This window comes from Phoxinus phoxinus (genome assembly GCF_949152265.1).
Source record: "Phoxinus phoxinus genome assembly, chromosome: 10".
NCBI classification, from domain to species: Eukaryota; Metazoa; Chordata; class Actinopteri; order Cypriniformes; family Leuciscidae; genus Phoxinus; species Phoxinus phoxinus.
In genome coordinates this window covers 30,231,482-30,256,447 of record NC_136885.1, presented here as the reverse complement: position 1 = coordinate 30,256,447, position 24,966 = coordinate 30,231,482, and the positions used below count along the sequence as shown (strand labels likewise).

The window sequence follows — 24,966 nt, the reverse complement described above, 5'->3', positions numbered from 1 at the left end:
ACGTCCTTTCAAAGTGCAAACAAATCCTTCATCTATTTCACCGGAATCTAATGTTACAGTGATGTATAAAGAACAATGAATACTAATAAATTGTTGTAACCTGGGACAGAATCAGGTCTTTTATGGTTTTTATTTTCTTTGGTCTTTCTTTGAGCTCTTCAACACTGAATAAGCAAATACATTAATTTTTTTTATTTTAATGCTTACTTATTCCAATACCATAGTGTTTTAGAAAGTAATTCCGTCCTAATGCCATGTTATATGAATATGCTAATCATTCAGGCCCTATCATCCTAAACTATATATTTAAAATAGTATTACCACAGCACTTTTGTGTAAGGGGAAAATGTATACAGCCATAAATCTGCTTAATTTGGTTCAGAAGGGAAGTCTGTCAACATGAAATACTATTTCACTTTTGTAATCTGTCGTATTTCTTCGTGAAACGGCTTATTCGATTCGACGGGGAGAAAAAAACTATTTCATCCATTATGAAAAAAGTATGCTGGATTCATGACGTCAGCAAAAAAAATATTTCTTCGTAGATTAAGTTATTTAATTTTTTTGTTTATTTATGTTAAAAGACCAAGAATATATTATAATATGCTAATTATAATAAGAAAGATGATGATTACGTGTGATCGTCATCGCCACAACACGGTTGTTGATTTTTGTTTGCTCTTTTAAACTTTGACAGCCGCTCCACAAATCTTTCAGATGGTAATAGCGAAATTAATTGCCACATTTTGAACCGCAAAAACGACATGCGATGAGAATTCACATCAAACGACGTCACAAAACTTGATATAAGTAGCGTTTTGATTATGAGGTACAATGATGGGGTGATTGACAGGTGTCAAAAAGGAAGAGTCAAAAATGTTTTGAAGCTGCTGAGGTGGGAGTTTAGGCTGTGCTTTGTTTATATCTATATTCTGCTGCGGTTTCAGTAAATCTATTCAGCTTTGTTCACACTCATGACAAACTCGTGATGTTGAGCAGGTGTCCAGACTACTATGACAGCAGGACAGGTGATGCTGTGAGATGAAAGTGTAAATGCATCTGCCTGGGGCTCATGACAACACTGAATATATACTGTATATACGACTGTAGTCTGTATGGGGTTTTTAAATCTTTTTATTTTGTTTACAGGGTCAGAGTGACGTTATTTTCATTCTGCTGGTGCAAGAGCGCCACCTGGTGGATATATTGTAAATTGCACAAAATATTGCTATGGTAATTTATACCACAAACCTCCATCCAATTATAAAAGAATGAGAGATATTAAAAATGCAAAGCCTTTAAAACAGGTTCACAAATGTCTCTGGGTATTTCAGTCGTATAATATTTCAAACCATATTTGACTCCAAATATAGCAAAACAAAAAATATATATATACACAAAGAGGGCAAATTATATTGAAGAACGGTCGAGTGGCTACATACACAAAGCCAGAAATATGAACACAAATGTGACACCGTCATAACTACACACTCATGGTTGAATTAGTTCTCATTAGAAACTAATTCAATCTTCACATTAAAGCTCTTGTCCTCTTTCAGAAAATATACACATGATTTTACTTTCATTAGAATGCCATATTCATTGCAAATGAAAAAGATTTTACGGCACTAAACGTTGACCTGAAAACGTTTTAAACAACAGAGAAAGGCAAAAATGATAATGAAAGTCTTATGTGAAAATCAAGACGTGCACAATTTTGAAATAATCTGAAACTGCAGAAAAGCACCGACGCGAGGAAAACGAGTGCTTTAACTACCAATGAGATGCAGTCACATTGATTGTCCTTAGTATTTTGACAAAAATTACAGTTTTAAAAGTCAAGTAGCCTAGTGGTTTAATCATTATTTTGCACTCAGCAATGTTGACTTTAAAATAAAGCACAGGATTTTTCCTCATTTAATCGCAGGGGTCAAGGCAAATTTCACGACATCATTATGAAAATATAAGTCTATTAATATCAGACACCATGTGAATACAGGCAAATAATTTCCTCATCTGAGGCTTGTGCCTTTTGCAGTCTTCTGACAGGAATCCCTTTTTTTCCCCAAAGAAAATAAGGGCACTTGGAAGTAGCCAGACTAGCCACCAGTGGCAGATGTGTCGTGTTCAGTGGCAGGAGAAATTACAAATCAGTTTCTTTTTCAGTTTGAAAGTTCCTTCCTAGTAAACCAGGTACTGTAACTCGGAGTAAATGAGAGGAAACATCACGGCACAGGCTCGGTACAGGATGGCTCCACTCTTGACCAGCGCTCGTGGAATTGTGAGCCAGGATTCGGATCTGAAGCTGAAGTAAATGGCGTACATGGCCACCGCGAAAAAGTGACCGATTAGAGTCAAGGGTCTCGGTGACAATCTAAGGGGAAAAAACAGATTGGTGGTGTGACAACAATGTATGTGCAAGAACCAGTGAAAGAGATCTGATTTGAGGACCGCACTGATGGTTTCAGCTTAGTGGTCAAGATGGGTTTTGGGGGCAGATTGTTTGTGAATACTTACACCGACAGAAGGCCGATCGGTCCGTTGATGCATTCTCCTCCAAGTTTGAAATAGTGGAAACAGGCTTTTCTCAACTGATACAGTGAATCTGAAAATAAACAGAAGGTTTACATGCATTACAAGTAACTTGGATCAAGTAATGCATTACTTTATAAATTTACACATTATTATTTGAGTTACTTTTTTTTTTTAAGTAATGCACATTACTTTAAAGTTTAAACTTTGCTTAAACATGTTTTTAACTGTTGCATCTAAATTCTCTCTCTTATCCATAATGTAGTCACATGTGAGCCAGAACTGGCCAAAAGTACACAAAACACATTTCTTTCGACTTTCAATATAAAGAGTTGTACATCAGTCAATATAAGCTGTAATGTTGAGAGATCTTTTGTATGTCACTCATACATAACTCTAGGGGTCAGGAAATATTCTAAAATCTTAAAATATTATAATATTCTAAATGTGTTTTTAAAAGAAAAATAAGGTGTGTTACAGTACAGGTGAAACTCGAAAAATTTGAATATCGTGCAAAATTTCATTTATTTCAGTAATTAAACTGAAACTAATATATTATATAGACTCATTACATGCAAAGTGAGTTATTTCAAGCCTTTATTTGTTATAATTTTGACTTACAGCTTGTGAAAAGGTTTTCATAAGCTGTATCTCACTTTGCATGTAATGAGTATATAATATATTAGTTTCACCTTTTAAGTTGAATTACTGAAATAAATGAACTTTTGCATGATACTCAAATTTTTCGAGTTTCACCTGTATGCCATGTTGCTTTTTAATGAAAAAAAAAAAAGCCTGAAAAGGCTTGGAAGAGAGCGCATTATATTACGCAATAACGCATTACTTCTAAAAGGAGACTTAGATTTCTGAAAATGTGAAACCAAAAAATGTATATTTAAGAATGTTTCGTCACTTACTGTCGGTCGCAGCAAACAGCTCATACAGCGCCTGAGCCAAGACGTTCACTACGAACGAGTGAGAGGATTTCCGCTCCCAGTGGAATTTCTTCTTTGCCTAAAAACAAAAACAGCCTCATTTCTCAGTTCCACCGTGATCTCCGCTGCATTTAAGCATTTATCCAATACCATCTGTTCTAAAACCTGTTGAGGTGCCTTACTGTCTACTGTCTACAAAGGCATTACACTTACTTATTGCTGTGCCTACACTGTAAAATAATTGTTGGTTTAACTTAAAAAAGTAAGTTACCTGGTTGCCTTAACAGTTAATACAATAAATGAGATTTAATCAACAGACACTCAAAATATTATGTTATCTGAACAACATTATCTAAGTTGATTTGACAAAAGAAAAAAAACTGATAAATCATGAAAATATATATATTTTTTTTTACAGTGTAATCTAATTAGCATCAATACATAAAAGCCACACATATCAGGTACATTTGGTTAATCAATAAGAAGTTATCTTAGAGTAACACCTACAGTATGGAGTCAACTCGCTAAGTTTTGCAACAAAGTTGATGTTAAACGTTCTTGTCTTGATATGATTTGCAGTGAGGATCAGCAATGACTGGCAGCAGAAAGGGATCTGGTGTTAGCAGTTACCTGGAGCACAGCTGTATTGTCATAGAGATCAGGGATGTTCTTTAGCAGGTCTCTCCAGATAAGAACGTCATTCAGCACCACACTCATCCCGCCACCGGTCAGAGGATGACGCATGTTATACGCGTCTCCTAAGAGCAGAACTCCTAATGGAGGACAGGTGGGTCATATACACACAGTTAAACTGCACACTTGCACTCGGTTTAGGGATGCAAAAATGATGTGTGTGTGTGTGTGTGTGTGTGTGTGTGTGTGTGTGTGTGTGTGTGTGTGTGTGTGTGTGTGTGTGTGTGTGTGTGTGTGTGTGTGTGTGTGTGTGTGTGTGTGTGTGTGTGTGTGTGTGTGTGTGTGTGTGTGTGTGGATGTACAATATAGAGAGTCATTCCTTATGGCTTACCTGGTTTATTGACAGGTGAGGGTGGCAGGAAGCTGGCTGGCATCGATCTCAAGCGATCATTCTGCAATGCCACCATGAACGGCTCCTTTAAATGCTCTGTGTAAGCAAAATATACAAATTTGTTAGCATTTTGTTGTCTAAATGTTTCAATTGTGTTGTTGTGCTCTATATAGAAATACAACTGAAATAAGAAGTATTTTACAAATCTATAAAAAGGACCCATTTTAGCAATGAGGGGTTTTTACAGTAAAGATACCTGGTAGTTGGGGGTAGATCTTTTCTGTCATGTACTGCGTAAGGTCTCGGGGCATCTCTCCTCTGACATCCACCAGAACCCGAGTCTCATTGGAGGAGATCTGGTAGACCAGCACCGGACTGGGATCGGCTAGAACCAGCTCTGCATGATTGGGCTTGAACTGAGGTGAGTCCTGGAGGAGAACGTAACCGCACAATCAATCATTGTGTTGCTTGGGAATTTTTAACCGAAGTATGCAACCGTCACCCTTATGTTTACCTTCATTATGCATCCAACAAAATGAGACGATACTTTAACTTTCCCAGAAACCAGATTCTTGCGGAACTTAGAGAAACAGCCGTCGGCGACTATAGTCAGAGGAGCGTGGATCTCCTGAGAGGGAAAGAGGGAAATTGCAGTGAGGAAAAAGCTTAAATAAAGAGTGTATTTCATCAAACTGTGACATGCCATGTGCAGTGTTGGGGAAAGTTACTTTTGAAAGTAATGCGTTACAATATTGTGTTCCTAAAAAAGGAACTAACTGCATTACTTAGTTAATTTTTATGGAAAGTAATGTTACATTACTTTTGCCTTACTTTTTCTCACCTGGGCTGGGCTTGCTTGTTTTTAATTACAACATTTTTATATTTTTGGAAAATGTAAAGGCAAAACTAAAACGAATAAGCCTCAGGCTGAAGGAAATGCAAATCCTCTGCATAAGTATACTTAGATGAAAATAGTGAATATAAAATATTTTGTTGTACATTTAAGTAATGAATGCATTACTTTACTCGTTACTTGGTAGGAAAAAAGTAATCTGATGATGTAACTCGCGTTACTTGCAGTGTGTTACCCCCAACACTGGCCATGTGAATAAAAGTGTGGCTTACAGAAGTATTTGACCTCCATCTCTAAATATCTGTGATCCATTTATCAATACTATATACAAATATTTCAACCGAGTATCAGTGTGCCATTACCTTGATCATCCCAGAGTCTTTCTCTCTGTACTGAATTCCTGTCACACACTCGTCTTCTTCCTCCAGGCTTGTCACCGTTCCCTCCACGAACTTCACACTATGCAAATAAGACATGATATTAAACCCATCAGTCTCTAAATCCTTGGGTGAAGAGAAACAAAAGCCCTTACAAAGACTTTACAAAACACTAACACATAAAGAACATCTACACTCTTAAAAATAAAGGTTCCAACTAGGGATTTTTGCAGTGATGCCCCAAAGAACCTTTCAGTGAACACTGAACAGTTCTTAAAAGAACCATTTTTTTTCTCAGTGTGAAGAACCTTTTAAATCATCTAAAGAACCTTTTGTGGAATGCAAAGGTTCTATGGATGTTAAAGGTTCTTAATGGATCCATAGATGCCAATAACTATCAGGTTCCGGAAGTAAAAACTCCATTCAATTTGTCCACAGGGTAATTCATTTCCAAAGATAACTTATAAACCTTTAAAGACAGTCCTACTGTAAGCTATGACGTTGTTAATCTATATTATTTCATTATGCATTATTTCAGTTATCTTTAAAATAATCGTGTTTAACAGCATAATTTGTAGTGAAAAACTACATTACCCATGAAGCTGTACAGAAAATTCCACCAATCAGATCTCATTAGCTCCGCCTACTCACTGAAGCCGTTAAGTATGCAGTCTTGTACCTTTGTATTTTGATTTTCAAATATTTTTTTGCTTCAAATCAAAGTTTGTAATGTTGTGATTCATCTCGTAGCTGATTGGCTTGGTTTATGGCTCCTAACGCTTTAACAGAGTTTTTTTTAAATCCCTATGGGATAAATGAATGGAAAAATACTTCCATAACCAATGCCACGGGTGGGAGCTGTTGCACTCTATAAAGAACCTTGACTGACAGACAAGTACTGTATAATCTCACCATGTGAGGTCTACAGTCAAAAATCACATTATGCAAATGTGTGGGTTTGTAGGTTGGTTTTAAACACCTCTGTAAAACGCTTTCCCATTATAATAAGTAAGTAATAAGACAAGTAATGATAAGCGTGGTGTCGTTATATTCATAAATGGAAAGTACAAATGGCATCGGGTATTTACTTGGGCTCAGCGAGGGCAGCGCGACGCAGTCCCATGATAAAGCGTCCATGGTGGAAGGCCCGTCCACCCTGAATGCTGTTCTCCTGCTGGGGATACGGGATCTCCACCTCCGTCCTGCTCTCGAGGTCATGGATTACATATCCATTCACCACATGTGCGTCCAGACCCTCAACAGTACCTGAGAGAAGACAAACACAACTGTGAGTTTATGAAAATGAAATACAAAGCTACCAATGTGAATTTGTACAGATCTATCCAATAAAAACACGATAATTTCAATTTATTAGATATTTAGAAACCAACAAAAATATTAAAAGAGGATTTGAACAAGCATGCTGTTTAATAGAAAGACTGTAACAGGGGATCTGTACCCTCCAGGTCGAGCTCTTTGAGTGCCCGATATCCTCCCGGCTGCAGAAGTTCTCCCACTATCCGATCGGGTTCTTTCATGTCCCTCTCCACCACTGTGACCCTCCGGCCGTCTCGGGCCAGGACGGCGGCCATGGCTGATCCCAGAACACCAGCACCCACTATGATGACCTCGGGATCCTCTGCCGGATCACACTGACTGTCAGTCGCCCTCCTTCGCTTTGCATCTCTCTAGTTAAGAAGAGTGTCAGATAGAATGTCTTTATTATAAGAATATCAATATTTATTTGTTTTCACGATAGCGTTCCTGGTATTCAAAAAAAAAATTTATATTTAATATTATTATTTTTCATATTATTTATATTATAAAAATACTTATCAGTTATAAATGTCTTTAAAATCAAAGAAAATATTATTTTATGTTTTTACCTTATAATGTAATGTGTGAATAAAGGGATAGTTCGCCCAAAAAAATTTAATCCTTTACTCACCCTCAAGTTCTTCCAAACCTGTATGAGTTTCTTTCTTATTCTGAACAGGAAAGAAGATATTATGAAGAATGTTGGTAACCAAACAGTTGATGGACCCCATTGACTTCTATAGTATTTTTTCCCCTACATACTATATGTAAGACAATGGGGCCATCGACTGTTTGGTTACCAACATTCTTCATTATCTTCTTTTGTGTTTGGATTGGAACTTGAGGGTGAGAAAATTATATATTTTTTTTTTTTTTTGGGTGAACTAACCCTCAATGAATGAACTCTATTCTATTATGATCGCACGATTCGATTCAATTGTTTGTAAAAAAAAAAAAAAAAAAAAAATCTCTTAGTGGTAGTAAATTATTTCCAGTGTTCATATTAATTACTTAAAATTGACTGAATGACAACTAAATGCTCAACAATGAAAACACAGAAACAAAGTATAGATAAAAAAACCCACAATATCTCACCTTCTTAGAAGTTCGACTACAGCTGTCTGTCCTAGAGCTGGAAAAGAGTTTTCTGGTCGGAGAGAATGTAGTCAAGAGTTTGAAGGGCATCTGGAGAAATTGAGGCGCTTTGAGTGTCTGTCCGCGGAACCCGAGACACGTGAATATCAGACCCACGGACACGCACAGCACCGCGGCCACCATCAGCTCTCTGGGCGCGTAACTCACCAGGGCGTCGCATTTCTTATAGATATAAGTAAAACTTGCAATGCCAAGAAAGGTCCACATGTCGGAAATCACTTCAAATATAAGAAACAAAAATAATAAGACTGCTTTATGGCGTTCAAAAATTTCAATAAAGTCTTAAAAGAACAGCACAGGTGATCAGAAAATAGACTCGGAGTTATTATTCCGTGGAAAAAAATAGTATCTATTTTTCAGAATAAGTTATGGCATTAATTTAAGCAAATGCCTCTTCTTATAAATAATCATAAATAACAATTTAAGTGTATTATCCAGGTGCATTCGAGCTGGTGCGAAGCTTCTAGGTGATGCTGAATAATTTATGATAATGAGGGTGCGGATCCTCTTGCCGTTTGTAGACTGCAGCGTCCCGCCTCCTCTGTATATAATGAGCCAATCAGCTGCGAGTCTTCGGTGAGCAGAGCTCACGCTATCTGGCCATTGGCCAATCCAAGGCTGCTGGTTGGCGAATGGATTGAAGTATGATGTGATGTCACAGAGAGGTTGTGTTTGGCAGATGTTACGAGAAAAGAGCTTTATTTAATGTAGTCCTATATGCACGTTGTTGTATAAAAAATTACTGTAGTAAAGGACTAAAAATACATGCATGTCTATAAATTGGGGAGAATAAATAATCGAGAAAGCTCTCTTAAGTGCAATGCCATTTTTATATAAAATGTTATTTTGTATGTTTATACATAGGCTATAATATGACTACACACACACATATATTGTGTGTGTGTGTGTGTGTGTGTGTGTGTGTGTGTGTGTGTGTGTGTGTGTGTGTGTGTGTGTGTGTGTGTGTGTGTGTGTGTGTGTGTGTGTGTGTGTGTGTGTGTGTGTGTGTGTGTGTGTGTGTGTGTGTGTGTGTGTGTGTGTGTGTGTGTGTGTGTGTGTGTGTGTGTGTGTGTGTGTGTGTGTGTGTGTGTGTGTGTGTGTGTGTGTGAAGAATACAGATGCAAAAGCCTCTAAGTGCCATCTGAAATTTTCTTCTAGAATGATCATTTTCATCAAGCTTGTATGTTTATGTTCAGTTATTTCACTTTAATGGCAATGAATTAATGGCACTTTAAAATGACCTATTAATTTACATTAAAGTGAAATTACTGAACTTAAATATACAAGTTTGATTTTAAAAAAGAAAATTTCAGATGGCACTTAGAGGCTTTTGCATCTGAAGTCTTCATATATATATATACATAGACTGTAAACAATAGTATATATATAGTCTCTCTCTCTCTCTCTCTCTCTCTCTCTCTCTCTCTCTCTCTCTCTCTATATATATATATATATATATATATATATATATATATATATATATATATATATATATATATATATATATATATGTTAAACTAAAAGGCAGAGATTTACAATTACAAGTTGATTGGTTCAGAAATTACATTAAGTAAATAATAATAGTTTCATAATTCCAGTTTTAAAATATTGTTACTTTTTGCTTGATGAACTCAAATACATGCACTAAAGTACAGTACAAGCACACATATGCACACATAAAGAGTATATGCAGAACATATAGACACCTTTGTTTAAAAGTAATCTGCTCAATATCGCACACAAGGGACACCAGACAACTGAATTGAACTCATGACTAATAGAGGCTATGTAAACTGAGAGTGTGTGGTATGATGTCATTATGATGTCATGATGACAAAAGAAAACCTCCTCACACCATAAAAACTGGATGCATAAATCACAAGTTGGGGGACAAACTTGTGTCCTGGGATTTAAAAAAAAGTCTTAAATTAGGCTTAATTTTCTTTAGACAAAATATAATTCTTCATGAACTGTTCTCCCAAAAACTTAAAGGATGAGCTCACCCTAAAATTCTGAAATTGAATTACTCTCTTTAATTAATGAATTACTCAACCCCCAAAATTCAGAAATTTAATTCACCCTCATCATGTCGCAGACTTTCGTTCATCTTCGGAATCGGAACACAAATGAAGATATTTTTTATGAAATCTGAGAGCTTTCTGTCCCTTCGTGGACAACACACTTTGACGCCTTAAAAAGTTCATAAAGTGGTCGTAAAACTAATCCATATGAATTGAGCGGTTTTCTACACATTTTCTGAAAAGACTCCGTCGCTTTATGATGAACCGATTGAATTTAGGCTTTTTTTCACATATAAAAATGAATCCAATCAACAAACATCAGTTGTGGTAAACGCTCAAGCATGTTCGCTTGATGTGTGAGAACCAATGAGGTTCATTCTGGAGTGATGCATCACGTTTGAGCTTCAGCCAGAACCAATGAGGTTTGTTCTCGCACATCGAGCAGTTCGGTTGAGCTTCTTTTTATGTTCGCTGATCAATGTTTTATATGTATAATTTTAGGGTGAACTATCCCTTTAAATAAACAGTATTTATATGAAAATCCTTCCAAATGACAGTTCCACCCCCGTCTAATCACTGCAATCATGTGAGATGCTGGACAGCTGTGTGTTGTCTGTGTGTTTGAATATTGGCCTCTTCACAGTCGAGTGTGTTTTCAAGAAGATAATCTCACAATCGTGACGATTCACTGACACACTGAATGTTCTCGGAGGATGCTTGAAAGCCAGCAGCTGTTCATAAGAATCTGCACACAACAAGGCAATGCGAAAGCAGAAATTATTTGTATTTCTCACACAAACACACAGACACCAGCCTCACATCTTCTGCATTTGATTATTTTGTTAATGCATGTATATTAAAACAGTTTTAGGGATGCATTTCATTGTGTAGCCAATCTATTTAGCTTTTGACCGTAAAAAGAGCTGTCAGTTATTTGACAGTTTTTGGATGACTATATGTCCATGTGGCTTCCCCCTTAAAAAACAAAACGTATTGTGGCGGTACAATGGTACCGTGATGGCATCAAATGTAACATTTTCATCTAAAGTGACTTACATTGCATTACATTACATTGCATTCAGGTATAGTCCAAGAAAACATGATATTGCTGGTATTTGTTTATTTATATAAAAAAAAAGCTTAATTAAATATTGTTAGTTAGTTACCTATTTAAAGCCTATATGGTTCTCTAACTCGCATACCTTAAATAACGATAGTTTTGTATAGGCTACATTGATTTGTTTCTAATTTGCAATAACGCAATGCCGGCTGTAACCACACGGTGTCGCTCTCTCTCTCTCGCTCTCTACTCTGCACAGATATCCCAAACCGGTGGTAGCATTTCTGACTCATGATTTGGTGACTTGCAATTCCTGGACAATTCCTGTTTTAATTTAACACAGAGCAAAATTAAACAAGATTTCGACAAGTAGGCTACTGTGGTGGTGTACCATAGTACAGTCATGGTATTACATAGAATACTATGTAGTTTAATTGACTTCCACTTCAATTAGGCATATATAATGGATTTGTCACTACCATGGAATAGGTCTAGAAATTACCATGGAACTTTTTTGTTTGCATCTTGTTTTGTTTCCTTATTTAAATGAGTTTAGTCAACTGGCTTTAACAACCAGGAACATTGTCTATGACTCACTTTCAAGCAGGAACGGTTGTGTAAATTTCCCCAGCTAATGAAATACAGTATATTACAACAGCTTGTGTGCGAGAAACGCTTCCTTTTTCATGATGTTCAGTAAATAGTTTCGTTACAGCAGACACGCAAACCAGATGTCACTACTGTTAGTATCATGAGCCCTGAACATGTACTGCCCTGTACTGAACTAAATGTAAAAATACACAAAAATGGCCTTTTATTGTTTATATGACTATGTGTGTGTAACATGAAATGTAATGTTTTCTCTAACCCTAATGAACAAAGAGAAGCAGGTCACTTTCGCTGCTCAGTTTCAGGTGTTTCGTTTATTGTAATTAAGTTATAAAATATCTGATGCAGAAAAATCAAATGTAAAAAGAACACAGATAAGTACCCAGACTCATAAATACAGTATTTACATATTATAGTACAGAAGAAAAACAGCAGGAGCTTTGGCCTGGAGCACTACTTGGAAACAAAGAGTTTAACCCAATTCTCATTTTTTTTTAATGTAACCTCTATAGCAAACAAACAAATATTTTGGCTTAGTGGAGAAAGGGCCATTCCTTCGTGGATATTGTTTTATTTGTCCCATAATGCACCTGAAGGCAAAATAAATCCACAGAGTTTACCAGGCACTGAGAATGAGGCACTTGTGCACCTGGTTAGAAAGACTAGGGATTGGCACGTGGAAGATGCTACACTTGTTGATTGGTTACGAAGATTTCTCCTATGCGGTGGAATCCGATGGCTTCTTATCTTTCCTCTTCTTCTTTTTGGTGTTCTTCTTGGCCTGGCAGGGTTTGCACACACAGCACAGGATGCAGGGAGAGGCCAGCAGCAGCAGCGGTGACGTCACTAGCACGATGATGCTGACGCCCACCAGTATACCGACCACCTGAATACATCACATCCACATGAAGTCTAAAACTCAGCCAGAATCTTGCCGCTTGTGAGTAGTTTTCATCTAATTACATGATAGTAACAGTCTTATCTTGCTGATAAAAACGTGCCAACCGAAAAAGCAGCAGCAGCAGCAAAAAAAAAAAAAAAAGTGTAATTTGGAAATTGGTAAACGTCTGACATAATGAAAAAACACCCCAGCTCACCTGTGTCCTGTTCCACATGACGGAAGCTCTGGAGTGTCCCAGCTTGTTTCGGCACGGTCCTTTATCATAATGTCTCAGGAATATGTCCCCCTATAACCATAGAGACTTAATTTATTCATTCAGCAGATGCTTTTATCTAAATGTGCTTAATGATAAATGACAACAACAAAACAAAACAAAAATACTAGGGCTGTCAAAAGACTAATCGCGATTAATCACATCCAAAACAAAAGTTTGTGTTTGCATAATATATGTGTGTGTACTGTGTATAATTATTATGTATAAATACACACACATTTATGTATATATTTAAGAAATATTTGCATTTATATAATTTATATTATATATAAATATAACCAAATTTTCTTACATATATACATGATTGTGTGTGTTTATATATATATATATATATATATATATATATATATATATAATTATACACAGTACACACATATTATGCAAACACAAACTTTTATTTTGGATGTGATTAATCACGATTAATCTTTTGACAGCCCTAAAAAATAAAAAATAAAATTGTATTATTGTTACTGAAATTATTATATTAAAATGTAATTGAAATAATGTATTATTATATTAAAATGGATTTAACAAAATTTCATAAAAATATTTTATTTATAATTAAAATGATTATTATTATTATTATTAACAATAGATGATTTTATTTTATTATCCATCCATTTTTTTTTCACTTTTAATAATAGTAAATGTATTGCATTTGAATAAAAGTAATAATAATAATTTAAAAGGAATACTATTATTATTAAAATTACTATTATTATTGTAAATGATTATAATTAACAACAGATAGTTTTGATTACCGGTATATATATATTTTTTTTTTATAATAGTAAGTGTATTATATTTTGATAATAATAACATTATCATTATTACTATTATATTCAAATTGATTTCTTAAAATAAAATATTTCATAAAAAATATTTGATCTATAATTAAAATAATAGAAGTATTATTAGTATTATATCATATGCCATCTTAGTGTCCAAGGTACCATAGTAACGAGCAAAAAAATAAAAATAAAAATCTGATAAATCAAGGTATAATCATGGTACCATTTTCTAAATATATACACACATTAATGTGGTACTGTTATAAATCATGGTACTTTTGGAATACCATGGTATCTCTATTGTCATAGAGTCCGAAAAGCTTTGTGCTGGTGTCAGAAGATGTCACTCACGTCCAGATTCTGTAGGCAGTACCAGCAGAAGGTGTGTTTGCAGCTCTTGCAGAGCATCTGAGCACAGCCCTGATTGCGCTCGATGTAGACGCCACACACAGGACACTGCTTAATCATCGCATCAGTATCAGCGCTGCTCGCTCCACTGCAGAGACCACAGACAGAGCATGTTTATGTCAAACTCGAGGCCGTGTTATGAATGAGGAGCGCTTGTTTGTTGATGTGGAAATGGGTCACGCTGACCTGTCTGCTGATGATGTCATCAGTGGCTGGTGCTGGGAGCAGGAATGAGCGTCTGTCCAGGGGCTTCTGCAGCCGCAGCAGAAGACGGCATGGCACACGGGACAGGGCACAGGAACCGGTTTGCCTTCGCTACCGGGCGGCACGCTGCACACGGCCTGGCAGTCCAGCACGGGGCACCAAGCCTTACTGGGGTCCAGCTGAACTCCTGAATGCGACCGAAAGAAAGAGTGAGGAAAAACCGTCCCGTTCTGGCAGTGACATTGTACTTGCTTGCAAAATTCACTTCCTCATTGACAATTTTTACTGTCAATAGTCAGAAATCGGAGGCTTTCTTGCAGTCTCTTGCGAATACTAATGTCACAGTTTACTTTCACACATTCTGTCCCGACATGACAGACTGTCTAGACGATGGCTAGCATGAAGCTGCCGTCTGAATAAGCTCATTGTTTACAGTTCTTCTATAAACGCTGAGCTGGAGCCTGGCAGACACAAACCAGCAACATGAACCGAGACATTCTCTTGCTAGAACTTAATGATAAAACAGAAAATCGTGACTCTTCTGATTGTAAAATATACAACTAGTTACCATAAGCTAATTTTTGTGTTCGAAAGCTTAATGTTTGCCTTTGCAGACAGGAGAGTCCGAGGGGCCGTTTACATGACAGAAAGAAAATCGTATGCTTTTTGACAACCTTGGTTTGGGGGCCTGACGATGCAAACTTTTGAAAACGGGTTTCAAAGTGCAAGTTTTTAAAAACTATACCGTTATCGTCTCTGTATAAACTAACAAAACGTGAATTTGTGAAAACGGCGACGTCAAGCGCATGCGTATTACGTGTTCAGTCTATAGGCGAGAACTGTTCCTTTACAAGTGACAGTGCCAACTACTGGCCTGGTGTGAATAAGTCAAGTCAAGAATATTTGTATAGCGCTTTTCACAATACAGATTGTATCAATGCAGCTTCACAGTATTAAATTAAAATAATAATAAAACGTCCATGTTTGGTAATGCTAATCAATAGTATTATTCATTGATTAATTAAATTGAATATCCCCAACTGAGCAAGCCAAAGGCAACATATAATAAATAATACAACAATTTATCGTTTTTGCTGATCCATGTGAACGGGATCCTTTTGACAATGTTGTCGTCTGTACGCGAAAAACGCAAAGGTACACTGTTGTCATGTAAACGTACTCTGAGATAGCAAGCCATCTAGTAATGTCTGAATTCAATGTAATATCTCGCATACAATGCCTTCATCTGGTTCGTTTTTGAAAGGCAGCAAAGATTCATCCTTCACTTCGACTTCCACACTTTTTTTCTCCTCTGAATCTGAGCAAAGGCCGGCTGTCACATGACAGGTCATAGTCTAAGAGATCTGATTTTGGTCATAACTCAATTTTCATTTGTTATATTTTAAAGTAGAAATAGAAACAACAGAATAAAGCTAAAACCAGCAATGATATAAATACAGTCTACTATGGCTTTATCACTCTCTAACGCTTATCTAGAACGGCTTGTTCCTGCAAGTGATGGTTACAGTAACGCTACCCTTCAAGATGGATTATGGGAAGTGGCACATACATACATACAGAAGCACGTACCTCTTTCAAATTGGAGCCGGCGATAGAGCTCGACCTGATCGCTGGGGGCAAAAGAGGTGAGCTGTACAAAGAAAGGAATGAATTTATATTCAGGTGATGTTGGAACATGTCATGTTTGGGCTACAGCTAACTGCATGAGAATAGCACATCATGTTTGCAAATCAGGTCTTATGTAAGATATAATATACAGTCAGCTGGTCATTATCGTAAAATAAAAACCAGACAAAGATACATGATCCTGCTTATCACACATCTACATACTAAATAAGTAAAGGAAATACTCATTTTGAGTAAAAAAACAACAACATGAAAGAAACTGTAAATACAAAAAAGTGTGACGCAGGAGTTTTAGCATTTAATATATCAATTATAAATCACATGAATAAAGTTTTCCAGAGGCCAGTTTAATGATAAACACCTGCTAAATCACTGTTCGTTTATTTATGATGTGCAAGTTAAGTTCACAGAGCAGGTTGGTTAAGTTCACGAGGGGGAAATAATACTGGGATTTGTGGAAACATGCATGATAAATAAAGCCATTGTGTTCTTGAGGCTAATGCTGTGGTTACCGAAAGCAAAACGAAAACGTAGGCTAAACAAGCCCGGACAGATTTTTCCTTCACTTTTGATCTATTTTCATTTATGAGATGCGTTGTTGGCGGTTGTAATGTCATTGTTATGCAGTTGCTAAAGTCTTCCCGATCATTGTTAACAGATTGCTATATGGTCGCTAGGGCGTTCTGGGTGGTTGCTAGGGTGTAGTCAAATGAGCCAACTCAGTCTCAGTTAATTTACATTTTCTTTCAGAATTTTGGGATCTGCAAGATATTTTTTTGTAAAAGAAATTACTTTTATTCAGCAAGGTTGCATTAAATTGATCAAAAATGATAGTAAACACAGTTAATGGTATTTTCAATTTCAATATTCACAGCAAATAAATGTTGTTATGTCTATGTAACTTTCTATTCATTTAAAAATACTGAGGAAAAAAATGTATCATGGTTTTCACAAAAATATCGCAAATAAATAAGAATTGTTTCTTGAGCAGCACTCTAAAAAACTAAAAACAGGAATTAATTACATTTTAAAATATATTAAACCAGAAACCAATTATAAGAATAATTTCACAATATTATTGTTTTACTGTGTTTTTGATCATAGAAATAGTAAGAGACTTTCAAACACATTTTAAAAAAACTTTTGAATGGTAGTTTAATTCCTAGATATAGGATCCTCCTTCAAAGTAAGTGACAGTCTGACAGGTAAATTGTAAGTCTAATTCCTTAGAAAAGTAACAGAACACCTCTTCCCAATAAACGAGTTGAGTAATCATCCATACCTGTTGCAAAAACATGTCATGGCAAAGTTATACCCTGAAGTTTAGCACTTGGGGTTTAAGATTTGAACAGACCCCTCACCCGAAGTATGAACAATAGTTATTGTGATGCTTGCTTCTGTAAGCCCTACTGATTAAAATAGATGCTTGGTAGAGGAAGGATTTCTGTTGTCAGTGTAAACAGCAGCATTTGCGCAGTCAATATTTGTAGCGTGACCTGAAGAACTGGAAACTGTTGTTGACTGAGACAGAAGGAGAGAGTGAGACAGACCGAAGTACCTCAGAGTCCAGCAGAGTTCCCGTGTTCTTGCAGGCCGGATCAGGGCAGGTGATGGCACTACCTGCGCCTCCCCGAATAGCCAGCTGGACATACTGTCTTAAACACTGCAAAGACATGAGAGCTGTGACTTCTGACCAAATATTATTTAACAAATAAAAAAGTATATATATTATACACACAGATTGTTTTTCAAAAAGTCCCTCTGTCATCCTGTTTGTTTGGACGGATGCTCTTGTTCCGCAACATTTTGGCAATTTTTCTGTGCCATAATCAGGGATTTCTGGATCATAATAGTATATTTTGGTTGATATACTATTAGTTTTTATTAATCTTTAAAATAAAAATATTAAAACTCATTAAAGTTCGTTATTTTCTTGTGAATTTTTCATTTTTATTAGTTTTTGTTTTTTTAAACGTATATATTTTTTCTAAATATACAGTCTACATAGTTTTCTTGTAAATTATTTCCATTTCAGTTATTTTAGTATATGAAGTTAAAGGCAGTGTAGGCAATTTGTTCCAGAATTATTATTTTTTTTTTTTTGCTATGCTGGCTGAAAGTCTCTTCACATCCTAATAGCAATCACGAAGTTAAGTGGTCTAATGTATTATTTATATGTATATACGTATATCGTCTGTGGAAGGGCGTAGGACCCTAATATGTTTGTCATTTTTTTGCTCACGCAGACATCACGTCATCAGTGCTTTTTAGCAGGATTTAGCATATCAAAATGCTAAATTTTAGCATATCAGCGAACTAGCAGGGGAGTCTCAAGAGAAGCCATGCTATCTCTGTATATTTTTATGTTGATATGAAAGTCTGGCAGATTTAGCAATATAGAAGGTGTATGATGTATATTACGATGTTATGATGACCTATATGCCTTTCTCCACAGACGTTCTGAATTGTTCAAAGTGTTTCTGATGATTGTTACTTAGAAGGCAGCTGTCTGACTCTGAGATGGCGAACGGGAACATGGTTTGTGTAACATCAGGAACACATTATTAGCTGTTTGTTAAAGCAACACCAAGTAGCTTTTGCTTCTCGGGGTCCCCCTACAGTTAGGAAACAGTATTGTCTTCTACTACTGCCGTAAAATCTGTCATGGTTACACCAGGGGATGTACGTGCATTTGTTGACAAGCCGATACCCCCGAACTCGGCAGAAGGAGTTCTCACGTCTTGGGTTCAGACTGCCTGCGCTGCGTGTGAAATGTCTTCATCCCAGGTGCAGTGGCATGTCAGCATGTCATATGAATAAAATGTCATGGGTTTTATTTTTTTCAAACGCCAAAAGATCGCGTAGCTCACTTTTACAAGCCAGCGTCATTATAGTAGCATATTGGCTACTGTTTGTACATTATAATGGATATGCTAATTCAATTCAATGTTTGTGTGGTAGGTAATTGCCATATATCGTCAATATTATAATATCAAGCTACCATAGATGAATCTGCAAATTTGAAAAATCGAGGCAAGACACTTTCACCAGAAAAATAAACAAACAAACATGACTATCAGCCTGCAGTCATTAGGATAGTTATCCTAAAAGATGATTTTGTCCGTCTAATCATTAACGTTACTAGTCTGACAGCATGACGGCCAAGTCAGCATCGGTCGGGTACCCCTCCTTCTTTAGCGAACGCTGGACCAATATTGATCCTCGTCCGGACTTTGATTTTATAACTCTCCCTTTTTCTCTTCCTAGTCTCCTACGACAAAACCTTTGCCTCCTTCGGTTTAGTTGCTGCGTGACAACAACATACAGACGCTATACCCATAGACAGTATTACCAGCCGGCAAACAAACGCTAGTTGGGCTCTCACGTCCGAATTGGAGGAAGTGGGGGGTGGTGGGGGAAGTGAGGTATGCCGTAAAGCAGTCGAATTTTGTAGTTCTTTTTGTGCTCGGGTTACTACCCGAACCCCGAAGTTCCGTAGTGCCAGTAAAAGCGATACAGACCCTGTCAAGCTATGGCAGACGTGTCATTCAACCTATTGTAAGTCGATGTACCATCACAAGAGTCTTGGAAATATATTATGAAGGTTGAAAAACTACTTGGTGTTGCTTTAAAGTAGTCAACCAAAAGACTAATCATATTAATTACCGTTATGTGTTCGACGTTGTAAAGAGCGATACCGTTGTGTAGCGTTTACCTCAGTAAGTTGGCCGAGTGAATCTCTGTATGAGAGTGGAGGCGGGAATAAATTAGCATATTCATGGCTCCGCGTATACTAAATTAACCACGGGTGTAGAATTAAATTCAAGCTATTTTGAGGCATAAAGACATTTTTTACAGGAAAAAACATTTGTCATTTTGGTCAAAGACCAATAAATAGGTTATTTTATTTAATTTAAACTTTTTTTATTGCAAGTAATCATTTTTATTAAGGTTTAAGTTAACTATAATAAACGTGGTCAGAATGATCCATGTTCGGGATGAAACAATATTTTGATAGAGTATTAACAGTATTTGAGTTCTTCTTTTTTTTAGGGGAATCAATCATTGAATGGGAAGTTGGGAGAAAACACTGAAAAAAATGCACACTTCAGCTTTAAACCACAAAAAGTCAAAGGATTTGTAAGTCTGACCCACGAGGTTTGTTGCAGAGGAACAGGCTAGTCTTGGCTAATCTTAAACGGCATGTGAAAGAAAACATCCCCCACTGGGCGAGACTGAACACTATTGTGCTTTGTTTATTTTATTTCTGCCTTTCACGACCACCTTGTGCTAATAACCCAGACCACCGCTACAGAGAACCTCCTGGTTATGGCGAGTTGTGTGTAAACACAACGAATGAAATTATGAATACACAACACAACAATGAAATTACACCTCAGTTTTAAAGCTAAAGATGGATTTATTCAGCAATGCTCTTACCTGCACACAGAACACACAGTTACACGACTGCAGTGTGCTGGTCTCCAGTTCAGGGCAGTTGGTCAGGCAGAGTTTGCAGTGGATCATGGTGCTTTCTGCCTCCATGCCTGCCTTCTGTTGTCGTTTAGCCCTTAAACTTCAGAAATCGAGACGTGACGTCCTCCATGCTTCTGAAGAATACAAGAGAGGAACAAACACAGCTGAGGCAGATAGCTTGCAACGTCAGAACGGTTTCCGCTGCACGCAGAATACGTACTGCAATTGAGCAACAATGGAAAGAAAATGTAAATATCATCATTCCGTAGTCAATTTGCAATAGAATTAGACGCAAGACAGAAGCATTTAAGGACTCACAGTCAGTCAAAGACTATTTAGCCGACTGCCTAATCTCGTTTGTGTTGTGTACACCAACTCAAAACCTGCTCGACCTGCCCTGTTAGTGTGACGCCAAACAAGTTGTTCCGGAGGAAGCAGGAGAGATCTAGATTCCACCCAGTATGATCTCACTGCTTTATAGATTCTTCTAGTCAATATTCCCGTCCCGCATGGGCGACCAAATCTCAAACGGGAAAAAGTCATAACAACATAATCCAGGATCAAGCTAGATTAGAGGGCCCCCGCCTGCCTAGACAGGTCAGAAAAATAGAGAACAGTAGGAAAAGCATGAGGTGGAAAGAATGGTGACGTTTATACACAGCACATTTGTGCTCTTTACATTTATGTCGTCTCTGTCACACAATCAATGAGGATAACATCACTGCCCTAAATGTCCACGGTCTCTGCAGTCAGTATTGATCGGCGGGACACGTGTGACGTGCGCTGACACTTGCAGTATTTTTTTTTTCTGCCATGTCATTTTCTTTTCACCAGTGAGTTTGCACTGTTTTTCACTGTTTAAACTTATAGCCCCTTGTGACAGAACAAGAATTATTAAAAAATTATTAGGAAATATTCTGAATCAATGTTTGGCAAGAATATGATTATGACAACGTCCTGGATCTCTATTGATCAGCCCAAAAACACACTTGGTCACACCTCATAAAGTGGGTCACTGAGTAAATCCCTGGCATTGCCACAGCACTGGAAATTATTTACATATCCTTTGGTTTTGAGCACAGGGAAGTGAATCACGTGGCTGTTCCCATCAATGATTAAAATCGTGATGAAGTCAAATCTCGCCGATTGAGGAAGAGAAAATATTACAGCTCTGGTCATTTCAGTAAACAACTATTCAATGCTTATTTTGTTGTTTTCTTTTTAGACTTTACTGATTAGTCAAAGCAATACAGAACAGGTGATTTAAACTCTCTTATTTAATTCTCTTTTATCATAATTTATCTTTTAAAGACCAGAATAATGCATGCAAGTCTGTAAGCACTGAAACACTCAGGCCAAACATTCCAGTAATAAACTAGAAATGTTGCATGTTTGAAATAGCATCATTTTATACTGCATTTGTATGTACACTGTGCACAATATGCACCTTTTCTGTATCAATAAAATGGCATTTCTATGCGCTTACCATTCTATGACAGTTAAGCTTGAAAAATAAAGATGGCATCTGAAAGTTGTGGTTGGTGGTCAGTTTGTGTGTAAATGTATGTTTTTGACCAACGTTTTCCACTTTTGATGTAATTTCTAGTGTGAAATTACTATTGAAGTAATGAATTATTCACTTAGTTATTACCAAAGCTCTCTCTCCTTTTTGTTGTAGATCATTAAACCATTACACTGCCTCGAAAGTCTGTCCAAAATGAATTTTGTGAGGTATCTTAGTGTGCAAATGAAGTCAGCTGCCTAAGCTTTCGGACACAGCCTACTTCTCCTCTTGGTCTTATGGGATAGTTACTCCAAGTGTGCATTGGATGTAACAGAAGTTGTCATCTGGGTACATTTCACCTACAGTATTATAAGTACTGCAAATTCAACATACTTCTCATTACTTTTTCCCCCACATACTACTATTTAGTACAGAAGTAAGCATACTCGAAGGTGGGGTATGTTAGACATCCCACAATGCATTCGGTACGATGGGACAAACCAAAATTTCAACTGAACACCCAGAACATCTTCTTGACTCATTTGGTGAAGAAATGATTCAAACTTTTACAATATCTGACTGTAGCAAACTACTTTATCGAAGCATACTGTGTGTGTGTGTACTACTGTTGTTGTTTTTTATAATAAGCAGCATACACTGCGCAGTATGCAGTACACTGTATTCACTTCTGTTGTGACGTCAGCACCGCAGCTTCCGCGTTAAAAATAAACACAATTATTATGTCATAAAATCAGTGTTACTGCAGCTCTAGTGAAGTTACTGTCGAGCATAAAAGACACCTTTAACATTCTTAACTTTCACGCAAACGCACTGCAAGACAAACCAGCTCAAAACTTACATATAGCTAAACCAGACCAGGTAACTTAGTGCCTCAAACCCTAGTGTGCTGCCTACGTAGACCCCTTGTTTGGGCATAACAGAGACCTCAAAAATGAAACGCGACTATAATGACTTAAAATCTACAGTAGGTTGGGGAACAATAGGTTTTGAGACTTGGTAATAAACTCACCTCACTGTTCACTGTACTCATGTCTGGAGTCTGTGCTGCGGTTCCCTCACCGCAGTGATGATCACACGCGCATCGGATGATGACAATGTTGATTCCTGGATGATGGTGGACAGTCAGTCAGTCTGGTTTACATCCCCGCTCATTCACCTCGATCACGAAGCGGTGTCATGTTCCACAGGGGTGCGTGTGTGTTTGTGTGAAGTTACTGGACGGGTTTAAATGGTTTGGGCCACTTCCTGTTTTCTCCTCCCACTGACAAACGTTAACTCTTTCAATCACAGACTGAGTCTTGGGCTATCCTTAAATTGTGCTTGGACTATAAAAAGTCAAATAAATATATATATTTTAATTTACAATTTAATTACAACTGCAAGTCATGTATCAATAGTATCATTATTTAATAATTAGTATTAATAATTAATATACATAATTGTAGAAATTAATTATTATAAACAATATATAGTATAATTTATAATCATATTTAATTCGAAATAATTGTAACAATAAAATATATTGTAGCCTATATAAATGATATAAAATATTGTCTATGACAGCAGTAGCTGCTGGGGTTTCATTTCTATCATATTTCTTTACTCTTATCAAACTGAATTTGAAACATAACAGGGATGTAATTCACTTCAATCGTCTTTACAATAGTCTGGGCATAGCTTAATGTAGAATGCATCTTTGCAGTTTTGGTATCATGTAGGCCTATTTGTGTATATTATGGCACTTGGTATCATGTCTTGCTGTCTTTTATTGTTGTGTATATGGCACTTGACTTGTATGGTTATTTAAGCGTCTAGGTGGTTTATGTTGGTTCAAGCTGGTTGATGCCATGTTCCCATTCATGAATGTGCAATAGAACCTAAATATGATGTCAGTAGGAGGAGTCTCACACATTCACTGCTTTCATTTTGTTATTTTAGCAGACGTGAGTGTATATACCTTATATATTGCTATCGTTTCTCTTTTATCTTTATTAAATAACCCAAAATTAAACTTTAAAAAGTTGTATCAGTTAATATTCTGTTAATTTAATGTAGTAATTTTAGTGTCATCATAATAAACAACCGTGTGCATAATGTCACAATCAAATGACCCAGTGGACAAACTGTTCTGGTGTCAGTAACCTAAATATTACAACCTCAACATGTTCAAACAAAGCTGTTTCCTCCTTGTGCGCTTCCAGTAAAGTAAACAGATTACTAATAACAAGACACATGCTTGTTGACATATATGTGATATAATTCCACTGGATCGTGTGTCATAGGGCTTGGCATTCATATATCAATAATGTTCCATTACAACCAATTCAATTTCCAATACTTACCCTCAGATAAAGTTCTAAAAGATAAAATGAGGTCACAAAATTATGAGCCATCATGCGAGAAGCTGGACTTTTCTCTGCTCTTCTATGCTCTTTTAATGCAGTGTTTGTATGTAGCTCAATATAAACCTATGATCTGTGTGAGTGTCTTTGTGTTTGAGGGGCATCTCTCATCCATCATGCTGTGCAGGTATTGCAGCTGCAGTTTCCACAGGGTCCCGTTACAGGGGGAACTGGCTGTCGCTGCTGCAAGCGTTCAGGGCAGGCGAGTTCTTCGGCTTGGCTCAGGCCACAGAAATCTGATGCTGGGACATTGCATTCAATGCATCGCTGGCATTTCTCGGCAAACATTCCACTCCAGGCTTAAAAAGGATGTTGGCATCATTGCAGTTCTCTAAACCTGCATGCAATTGTCTAATGCCTCTGTCAAGGCAGGGAGGAACCAGCAGAAATATGATCTCAATGTGGTCTAGATGTTGTGCCTTAGTAATCACTACCAGTCATTTCAATGGATACTC

General features: G+C 36.9%; 2 protein-coding genes across 3 annotated transcripts; both read right to left on the bottom strand.

Moving 5' to 3' along the window:
• Positions 1–1,117: 1,117 nt before the first annotated feature.
• sqlea (squalene epoxidase a) lies at positions 1,118–8,685 on the bottom strand. The gene is made up of 11 exons (XM_079626214.1): positions 8,134–8,685; positions 7,181–7,409; positions 6,810–6,987; positions 5,707–5,803; positions 5,006–5,119; positions 4,748–4,919; positions 4,492–4,587; positions 4,098–4,240; positions 3,450–3,546; positions 2,518–2,605; positions 1,118–2,374 (listed from the first exon to the last, which is right to left on the bottom strand). Exons 1-11 carry the CDS (start codon positions 8,398–8,400, stop codon positions 2,182–2,184), a joined length of 1,674 nt encoding a protein of 557 aa, XP_079482340.1. The 5' UTR covers positions 8,401–8,685; the 3' UTR covers positions 1,118–2,181.
• A 3,493-nt stretch (positions 8,686–12,178) lies between these two features.
• Positions 12,179–23,395, bottom strand: rnf144b (ring finger protein 144B). Of its 2 annotated transcripts, none has more exons than XM_079625960.1 (8): positions 23,119–23,395; positions 20,549–20,718; positions 17,667–17,771; positions 16,052–16,112; positions 14,444–14,648; positions 14,201–14,345; positions 12,981–13,070; positions 12,179–12,769 (listed from the first exon to the last, which is right to left on the bottom strand). In XM_079625960.1, the coding sequence occupies exons 2-8, from the start codon at positions 20,651–20,653 to the stop codon at positions 12,602–12,604; spliced, it is 879 nt and encodes a 292-aa protein (XP_079482086.1). In that variant the 5' UTR covers positions 20,654–20,718; positions 23,119–23,395; the 3' UTR covers positions 12,179–12,601. The 2 variants fall into 2 exon arrangements, with proteins under 2 accessions (XP_079482086.1, XP_079482087.1); XM_079625961.1 differs by lacking the exon at positions 23,119–23,395 and adding an exon at positions 20,903–21,080.
• Positions 23,396–24,966: the final 1,571 nt, after the last annotated feature.